We start from the raw sequence: 10,656 nt of genomic DNA, 5'->3' as shown, positions 1-10,656 counted from the left end.
TGCTCTGGGAAAACACAAATTCAACGTGTATATATCGACCGTCTTACCACAGAGGGCTCCAACAATGGAGCAAACAATAACATGACAGCAGAACTCTAACAGCCGATGGTTAAGTGTGGAACATTGAACGGGCGACGATGGCAAAACCTAGTGCTTGGCAACGACCCTGACACACAAATGTACTAACATGGCGTACGTACTACTACTTCTTAAACCTTTGGATTGGAGGAGCTTCTAACTTTGTCCTGACGAACCTTGGGTGCTAAACCGACGCCACTATTCATCTGATCCTGCCATGGAAGCAGCAGAACTCTGCGGAAACCTTGAAAGAGCAAGATAGCCAATGCCGGCGTTGAGACGGTGACCGTCACCGGTGAATCCATTGGAGAGGCCCGGGGCAAACCCATAGAGCTGAACTCCAGCAGCCACAATCTTGGCCGTGTTATGCCACGTACGCGGCGGGTAGATCCAGGGTGCTGTGGACGGTTCCTCTGGAGGCGGAGGCGCTGTCTGATCGGAGACAAAGTTCTGATCCATCCACATTGGAGCCATGATGCTGCAGTAGTTGTTGCCTCCTCCTAGAGGAGGCGCCAGGATCTTTGGGTGCAAGTATGGGACAAATTCTTGTGCTAAGAGTGGCGCCTGGAACTGCGAACTCCCCATGGCAGCGTTGCTTGGATGAACACTGATGTGGTTGTTGTCTCCTCTGGCAGCGGCCGCCATCATCGTCTCTTGCGGCGGCGTTGACACAGGCGACGACGTGTTAGAGAAGAAGCAATGGGACGTGTCGGCGTTCGGATCAACGGTGAAACTGGCCACTCCAGTATAGGCCTCAACTGCTAGTTCCTGCCCTGGTGCCTCTGTTTCGGATAGAGTTATATCCTCCTTTTGTGCCTCTTCTGCACGCATCCTCTTCTTTCTTGCCTTCTTACCGCCGGCACAACCGCCCTGCTCGGCATCCTGACTTTTCTCTCTCGTCTTCCTCTTCGTTCTTGTTATCTTCTCCTTGCTCTCCTCTCCATGCTTGGTCTTCTGCTTCTTCTTCTGGATCGTGCACAGCACAATCACATCCATCTACAAGAACAAAACGAAGCAAGATTATTAACCAAGGCCGCAAGGCGCTACGTAAACACAGGGACACAAACAAACTAACAAAGCTTGGTATCCAGATGAGGAGGGGATAAAATAGAGACGAGACCTTGGCATTGCCGTCGGCGCATGTTGCTACGAATTCCTCCTCGGACGCGAGGCTCTCGTACTCGTACATGGTCCACTCCGTCTTCACTCCCTTGTCTGCTTTGTCCTTCCCTACCGGCGGCGGCCCAGCTTCCTCGTGGGTCGTCTTCTTCCTACGCGGCGCTTCGTAGAACACCAGCGTCCTCACGCGCCCCACCAACGCGCGGCCGGAGCGGATCCGCCTCGGGCTCCCCGTCGCGTTCCAGTGGCCGTTGTCCGGCGTGGCCCGGTTCGGCCGGCTGCCGCCCTCGTGCTTGCGCTCCCTCTTGGTGAAGAAGAACCACCTGTCCTCGCCGTACTCCCTGTACTTCTCTGCAGCTCCAAATCATACATCAGCAATAGATGCGAAATCAAACCATTAGCTGATTATTTCTCAGTGGCCATGTTGAATTGTTGATAGAAAAATTGGCATTGCTGCAGGAGCTTTACCTATGAGTCTATCCGGATGGTAATGGAGGATGCGCTCGTCGAAGAAGGTCGGCAGGGGCAGCTGGTGGTTGGTGAGCCTCGGCCGCAGGTAATGGAGGACGAGCTCGGCGTCGGTGGGGAGGAAGTGGTAGCCCGGAGGCAAGTTCACCACGAACCTTCCCGGGCCTGAAGCAGAGAAAGAACCAACGGCGATAGCACCTGAACATGCAGCAGCAGTAGAAGCGGAAGCGGCACCTGCGGCCGCGGCCGGAGTATCATCTTCCATCGCCGCTGAGATGAGAAAGACCCTAGCTTGCCAAGACTATTTATGATCTGCTCGCGTGCGGCGACAGGGCTTGGATAGTTGGATTGGCCCGAGATGGCATAACTGAAAAGAATCCCATGTGTGCACGCGTGCAGACATTAATTTCTTTACCTAAAACGGGGAATTTCTTGCAGCGTAAAATGGGAACTAAACCAACAAATAAAAGGGCCATTCGGAAAGAATCACGATCATAGGTAGGATCGTCACATTTTGCCCGACAGGGATAGGACCGTAAGATTATGATCCTATCAGATTTTGCAAAATTTATATTTTTATATGAAATTTGCTATATGTTATATAAATAGGAGGCAATGAGATAAATAATTTGTAATACATCGTATTTTTGAGAAATCATGTTTATCATTACAGTGTGACAATATATATATATATACCTAATATTAAATGACGTGCATTTTTTTCCAACCGTCTGGTTATTTTGCAAAAAAGTCCCTTACCTTTTTCGTAATCAACCTATAATCCTAAGTTAAACAATCCACATGAAATTGGAAAAAAAAACACAACGTTGGTTCACCAGATACGACCTGTTTCAGAAAATAAGAAATAAAAAAATAAGTTTTGATCTGAACAAATTGCAGAATCTAACCCACCCATGAAGCAGAAAAAAAGAAAAGAAAAATAAGATGTCGTCGCCATGGCCGCCCTGGTAGAGGAGGAGGCCACGCGCGCTGTGGAGAGCATAATGAGGATGGACAACAAGCTCAATCGCGGTGCCATGGCAGCAGATTTGGCGGATGAGGAGGTGCTCACGGTCGCGCTACGGAGGTAGGCAGCCAACAAGGACGAGGCGCACTCGATGGTTGATGCGTTCGTCACGTCCGTGCGCCGCTTCCGGCCCGCCGGAAGCTCGCGGTCGTGCTGCGGAGGCAGACCGCCAACGATGACGTGGCGCGCTCGATGGTTGATGCGTTCGTCGCGTCCGTGCGCCGCTTCCGGCCCGCTGGCAGCTCGTGGTTGCACTGTGGAGGCAGGCCGCTAACGATGACGCCGCGCGCTCGATGGTCAATGCGTTCGTCGCATCCGTGCGCCGCTTCCGGCCCGCCAATAGCTCGCGTTGTCCTGCTACCGCAGGGGGCTGCCTAATGCGCCATTGTAGCCTGCTTGAAACTGACCGGTGCCACTATCTACAAGAAAATTCAGGAAAGAAAAGGAAAAATAGCAGGCTTCACAACTCACTCTGGATCTTGAAGCTGGGCAAGCACTCGTGATGCGTGTAGCCGATGGGTCATGGCAACGTTGGCGGCAGCGGTGCTACGTACGAGCGGGTCGGATTGGGTTCAGTCGGGGGCAGCCATGGCTGGCTTGCAACTCGGTGGCGGCTGGCAGCCGTTGGAGGGGGCCGGTGGTGCGTCTGCGCGTGGGCAACAGTGTCTCGGGCCGGGGTGCTCGGCCAGTGGAGAGAAGGGAGATAGATGGAGGGGCATGGGAGAGTGAACAGGAGAGGGAAAGGCGAGCTCAGGTGTGTACCTCTTGATGTGGCACCAAGGATGGGGGCAAGATGAGGATGGGGCAAGATGAGGACGGGGCAAGATGAGACCCTTGGAGTGGTGGCGCTAGGACACATCCTTGCCGCACCGGTAGCAATGATCGGGGGCTGTGCTCGAGGGAGAGGATACACAGCGAGAGGAGGTGGGTGACAGCATCTAAGAGGAAAATGAACTCAAGCAATATCTAACATTGAAAATACATCCGGCCTATGTGAAAACGCATACAGGCAAGTTCTTACAGATTCTTCAGCTCAATAGCTAATTATTAAAAGAATAAATAAAAGGAGGAAGAGTACATAAAAAGAGAATAATTATAAGCAATGTCTAATATTGCTTATCCATCCACCCTTAAGCAATGTCTAATATTGCTTATCCATCCACCCTTGACGAAAATCCAAAGCCTCAATTGCTCTGCTTGTCAAATGGACGGTCTCACTTATGTCCTCACGCCACGTTAATAAATTGCAGCCAATATGTTGCCCCGAAGGTAACCTCAAAGCGACGTAGGAAGATCACCCACGAGCAGCCGAGCAAAAATAGAGAATGCCGAAACACAAGATGGATCTCCACGACAACGCCTTCGTGAAGAACATGATGCCAACAGCGCCATCATCGTCGGTCCGAGTATTGGTCTAGGTTTACACCCGGAGAATCAAAACATGACCATGTGGGAAGGTGCAAACAAGTCGCCTCTAAGGAGTTAGTGGCACCCGCAAGCGTCACCGACAAGGCTTTCACCCCGACCTTCATCACGCCATGCCAATAACAACCTAAGCAAAAAATTCCAAAGGTACCTCACCAAGCCGCTAATGGTGTTGAGCACACCCGCGACTGCAGCCGTCATTATCGAGAGCCATACGCCGTCGTTGTGACTCACGCCCACCACACTAGGGTAGGGGGCTGGTTGCGGCAAGGCCTAGATGCGTGTGTCATGTCATAGCTGACACCGCGCCAAGTCCACCATGCTAGCACCCTATCGCACATCTGATGAGGTTCAACCATGCTGCCACCCCATCGCACATCTGATGAAGTCCGACTGGAAGGGTGCTGGTCGCGGGATCTGGGCACAAGGTTGCTTGAACCCATGCACTGGTAGGAATGGCATATCCCAGTGTAGATCCAGAAAAGGTCACTGTATTCAAGGTTGAATATACCAGATTAGATCGTCGGAGGCTTATCACCAAGAGTGCTGCCGCAAATCCACGGCAACAGCTGAACTCGGGGATGAAGTAGAGAAAGTCTCGCCAAGGGACGTGGGGGTAGGGCACTGCGGCGCGGCTACTCGGGCGCCGCCCGAGTCGCCCGCAAGGAGCGACGCGAGGGCCCTAGAGAAGCGGTCCTCCTCCTTGCCCATACGCGGCGCCGCCATGCCCGCATGTCGCTGATGCCGCAGCGCCGTCAACGTGGCCCAAATCTAGCCAGGACTCATCCTGAGCCGAGAATGCAGCCCCGTCGGGCCTCTGTGGCCATGCCCCCGCCGCCGTTGGGATGCTGCTCGCCCCACTCTGCTCCAGCCGCGTCACTCTGTCGTGGCACCGCCATGACCATCGCATCCGTCCCATGCGCAGATCCGGGTGCATGCCTCCAGATCCGGTCGATTTGCCTCACCGCCGCCATCGTGGCAAGCCAAGAGGGCTTCCTTTAACTCGCTCTGGCGGCGGCACAGCTGGGAAGACGGGGGGAGAAGGTGGTGCCACGGCTTGGTTGGTCACCACCCGAGTCGGCCGCACAGGGAGTGACACGGGGGCACGCGCCTTACACGTCTTGCAACTTGGGCGTATATTTTGAAATGGTAGGAGTAGATTTTTCTAAGAGGGTACATACATAGGACGCACACTACAACGCGTACACACACTAAAGAAGAGACTGGAGAGCCTACTGCCCTCGTTGCACGGGAAACACGCAGTACCGCTGAACATGCACGCGTGTGTACCAATAGCAATCCAGGAATAAACCTGAAAACCCCACAATTTCTTTACTTATTTAAGTATATGGACATATTTTGAAAGTTTAGTTCAAATCAAGCTGCACATTGCATACGTGTTTATTACGTCGAACACATACATGAGATACATCTATAAAACAAAATTACATCAGCAAACTTGAGAGCCTTTTTCCGATTATTTCGATTTTTTTCAGAACAGGCGTTGACGATTTCAATTCCTCGGTATGATGCGAGCCCGGAGCGACTGCTTCATGACGACTGTGAAATCCAGCCTCTCCGTCATGTCGACGGCCACCCCCTCCGCCACTGGCAGCCACTCCAGCTCCCTCACGAGGCTCCCCACGAAGAACTCCACCTGCAGCATCCCCAGCGTGTACCCCGGGCACATCCGTCGCCCGGCACCGAAAGGCATCATCTTGATCTCCTTGCTCCCCGTGATGTCCACGTCGAACCCCTCGCCACCGTCCAAGAACCGCTCTGGCCGGAACTCCAGCGGCGCCGTCCACACCTTCTCATCACGGCCGAACTCTCCCAGCAGGACGTTCACCTCGGCGCCCTTGGGCACCGTGTAGCCGGCGATCTCCGCGTCGCTCTGCAGGCCGTGCGGGAGAACGAAGTGCGCCGGTGGGTGCAGGCGGAGGCCCTCCATCACCACGGCCTTCAAGTACCGCGCTTCCTGGAGGTCGTCGTCGTTGAGCTCCGGTTTGGATTTCACCTCCTCGTACACCTTGGCTTGGACGTCGGGGTGGTTGACCAGCTCCGCCATGATCCACTCCAGCAACGTCACCGTCGTGTCCGTGCCGGCGTTCAGGAACTCGGAGCAGAGGCTGACCACCTCAGCGTCCGTGAGCGGGCGGTCGCCCTCGTCGGGCAGGCGCAGCGCGAGGACGGAGTCCACGTAGCATGGCGGGTCGTCGCCGCGCCGCGCCGCGCGCCTAGCTTGGATGAGCGGGAGAAGGATCTCGTCCAGCCTGCGGCTCACGGTGACGTAGGCCTCCCACCGCTTGCGGAAGATCTTCTTGGTGATCGCCGGGAAGAAGGAGAAGATGGGGAAGCAGGTAATGGAGCGGAGGATTTTCAGCAGTATGTCCTGGACCTCGTCGAGCACCTCCGCGTCGAGCCTCGCGCTGAGGCCCATGTACACAAGCATCTGGAACAGGGCGAGCCGGAACGCCGGCCTCAGCAGGACAGGGTTCGAACTGTCACCGCCGCGCGCGCGGAGGAGGTCGGCCACAAGCACGTCCAGCGCCGCCCGCCTCGCCGGCGCGTAGAGGCTGACGCGGGCGGGGTGCAGTGCCTCGGCGAGGTTTCGGCGGAGGAGGCGCCAGTAGGGGCCGTAGGGCGAGCTGCTCATGTCGCGTGCCCCGGCGGTGTAGAGGAGGCGTCCTGGATCGAAGAGGGGTGGGCGGTCGGCGAAGGTGGCGCCGCCCTGCACCAGGACGCGGTGCGCTATATGGCGGTCGGCGACGAAGACCACCGTGCGGAAATGGCGGACGGAGATGACGGGGCCGTAGCGCGTATGCAGTTCGCGGAGGATCGGGCCGAGGTCGAAGATCGATCGTCGGAGCGCCAAGAATTTGGCGAGGAAGACCAGCGCCGGCGGGCCGGGAGGAAGCTGCCCCTTGCTTGCTGGCGTTGCGTTCCTGCAGCCATGGGAACGGCGAAGCAAGAAGAGAAGCGAGGCAACAAGGGAGAGGAGGGTGCCGAGGAGGAGCAGCGGCGAGGTGGACCAGGCGGTGGATTCCTCCTCCATGGCTGCAGTTGCTGTTGGTGCTCTCGGACTCTCTCTGGCGCGCGGAGTTAAATAGACAGTTAGAGCACGCTAGGTCATAAACTAAACTGTATTCAAACGTATTTTTAAAAAAAAATCTTGAGCAGTTTAAGTGTTCAAAGTTTGACTGTCATTGTTAGTGTTATATACATCCTCCACGCCTTCCGGGCGGCAACAATGAACCAGAATACATAGCATGCTTTACTTTAGCAGCCACTGCATCACTAATGACATCGCCAGAAGAATATGGAGGTGAAAGTCTTGCTTTGAGATAAGCATCATCCTGCATCTATCCAAGAACATAGATGTAAAGTATCAAACTCCGTAATCAGCCGAGTATAAGCAAGATGATAAGGTGCGGAACTAGGATCAGTTCAAAGGGGTGCTGAGACTAGCACTTCAGCTAGCGTCGTGTCTTATGTGCATGATGATTACAGCACCCCTTTTGATCCGCCCCTAAAGATTATGTATACTCCCTCTGTTTCAGTTTCAAATTGTAAGTCATTTTAACTTTCTAGGGTCATAGATATTATTATGCGTCTAAACATATACTACATCTAAGTGCATAGTAAAAACTATATACTTAGAAAAATCAAAACAACCAGAGGGATTACATTAGTCGTTCTAACTTCTAAAATTCGCTCTGTTCTTTCTCCCTTCTTCGGTGCTGCTGTTTTCTTTATCTCCAGTCGGCTTCCAAGCCTCCTCCAGCCGGACCTGCTTAGATAAGCTACAATAACGAGAACATGCCATCATGCTTGCCGAAGTGGATTCCTTACCCATGCCTGCAGTTGCTGTTGGATGCTGTTGGACCTCTCACTATGAGCGAACTGTGAAATTACATCCGTGATATATACGACTATAGATAGAGCCGATACTGTTGGTTGCATCAGTACTGGTACTAACGGTTGCATATGTTAGTAGTGGAATGTGTGCAACTGGTACCGGTTGGTAACACTATCTGTATTAATGTGATGACTAATTGAGAAAACTAAAGGAAAGTTTTCAAATCCTCTTAGAATTCCTTAAGCAAAAGGAAAGTTTCCAAATCCTCTTAGACTTCTTAAGCAAGCATGGGCACGGTTCCGTCTAAATGTATACGGTGAATTTAAGGAAACACTTGTTGTTAAGATGGACTTTCCGGTATGTACGGAGTTTGCACATCTTATTTGTTCTATGCCACTAATATTTCATAATTTATTTTTCTGTTAAAGTGTCTAAAATAGGAAGTAGGGAACAATATATATAGATGCTATGTTTGTGAGTTCATTCACAATTCTGTAGGTGATAAGGTGATGGATTCAGATATCCAAGTACGTAAGCACCAATAACAATATATTGTTTCTCAATATGTTCAAGCGTTGATTTAATTTATTCATATTTTTTGCAAATGGCAGTCGATGAAGATGAAGAAAGAACTCATTATGTCGTATAGGATCTTCACAATTCAAGAACGAGGATTTCTTATGGGTGAGGTCATAAGTACCACAAGAGAATTCCGCTACGAGCCATCCTCTTCATCTACCAGAATCGTCTTCTTAAGCAAAGTAGTAGTAAATGTATAATATATTGTACATATGTATATAATATATTGAATATTATATAGGGATATATGAAATGCCCTTAATTACATGATGTTAGTTAGTTTTATACATTCTCAACTCAATCATAACAATGTATATGAACGTATAATAGTGCAAGATAGATATGTGGTACGCATGTTGCGTACACATAGTGGTGCAACTTAAAATAAGTAATAAAAAATAAAATAGGACCCTTTAGTATATGTTAAAGGAGTTCCCATGCATCGGCGTGCACGTGAATCCAACCGGTGCTAAAGGTTTTTCATGCATTGCAGCAACCGGTACCAAAAATCCCTCTTTAGTATCGGACCATGCATGTCTCTCATACCGGTTGCAAAGCACATAGGTGCCAGAGAGTCAGAGACACCAGTGTTTCAAACTTCTAAAGTTCGCTCTCTTCTTCCTCCCTTCAATGATAACAAAACTCAGTCAATTTTGTTAAAATTTTATGACGTGAATGCAGTGTTTTACTTACAGGGTCTACCTTTTGAAGTAGGGTGAAGTCGATTCAGCCGCATTAATATGCACAAAGTAGCTGACTGATATACTGAATTATCTCTTATAGATTTTAGTCCATTTTGCTAAAAACATTGAGTAGTCCACCTCCCTGGGGGCGAGCCTATCCACGAGCGTGGCGGACAGCGGCGATCCAACAGGTTTAAGACCTATATTAAACAGAAACACCTTGAACAAAATCGAGTCAATCCAACCAAACCAATAGCCTTCTCAGCCCATTTCCCACCAAACCAAATTGCCTAAAAAGAAAAACCAAACTGTGGAAACCCGGTTTGGCCTGAACTTTATCAGGAACAATGGCGGCTGTGGCGATTTTCAGTTGTTAGCGCAGTCAATGCAACTTGGTCGGCAGAAGAACAGAAGGAGCGTAAGACTACAGGTGCTGGGTTTAAAAAATGGGTAGCCTGGATGTTGGGATGTACTACTACCTCCGTATCAAAATGTTTGATGTTGATTAGTTCAAAAATGAACTAACCAACGACAAGCATTTTGCTAGGTAGTACTAGTTAACTAGGTCAAGTATTCTTTTTTTCCCTCTTAAACTTGACCAAAAAATTTGATATACTATCACTCAAGATGAGTACAATCGTGACTTCGTGAGCGAGGAACTTCCAAAGGCAGATCCCCGGTTACCAGGACATTTGTTAGGATCTGAGTCACAGATAAAACTTGTTCTGGTGCGCCAGCTGCCAGCACCAAGAACCAACCCATCGTCACGGCCTATAGAGAAAGAGAGAACGAGTGGAAGCAAACGGGCCTCGCCGTCGCCGAGAACGGGCAAGGCAAGGCAATGTCGAAGTGAGGTCCAGAATGAACTAGGTCCAATATATGTAAACTGAATCTCCAATTCATTTTCCTTTATGTTCTCCTATCCTTGCTCTGTTCTTCCTATCTCCAATTCAATTCTCTGTTCCTATATCCTGTTGCTGACTTGCTGTGCTACCTGTGGTGCTAACACCAGCGAGGAACGATCAAACCGAAGCAGCAGCAGAACGCAAAATTTCGCCAAATCCAAAACCGCTTGACGTGCACAAGACCGACTCCGTCAGAAGAGAGACACCTGAAAGGGCGAAGACGCGCGACGGACTCCTCCCGGTTTGCGGCGCCGAAACGTTGCAAGCAGAGGCGAATCCTGGGCGAGTCGCCGAGGCGGACACGGGACACCCACCAAAACGAACCCGAGCTGGGCTCGGACGACAACGCACCGGACACAGGAAAGAAGAAGAGCTCGAGTCTCCTCAACACTCACGGCGACGCAAGGCCGCGTCCGAGTCCGTCGCGGCATACTCGGCCTGGCCAATAAAACGGCAGCTACCTGCCCACCACGCCGTCCCATCAAACCAAAGCTGCTCTCAGCATAATCGAGA

General features: G+C 51.3%; 1 protein-coding gene across 1 annotated transcript; it reads right to left on the bottom strand.

The window, feature by feature from the left end:
• Positions 1-5,488: 5,488 nt before the first annotated feature.
• On the bottom strand, positions 5,489-7,292 carry LOC117840602 (cytochrome P450 89A2). Its single transcript, XM_034721123.2, has one exon. The coding sequence runs from the start codon at positions 7,170-7,172 to the stop codon at positions 5,631-5,633; it is 1,542 nt and encodes a 513-aa protein (XP_034577014.1). The 5' UTR covers positions 7,173-7,292; the 3' UTR covers positions 5,489-5,630.
• Positions 7,293-10,656: the final 3,364 nt, after the last annotated feature.

This window comes from Setaria viridis, chromosome 9 (genome assembly GCF_005286985.2).
Source record: "Setaria viridis chromosome 9, Setaria_viridis_v4.0, whole genome shotgun sequence".
NCBI lineage: Eukaryota > Viridiplantae > Streptophyta > Magnoliopsida > Poales > Poaceae > Setaria > Setaria viridis.
The sequence above is the reverse complement of the archived record's forward strand: the minus strand, read 5'-3'. Positions and strand labels throughout refer to the sequence as shown.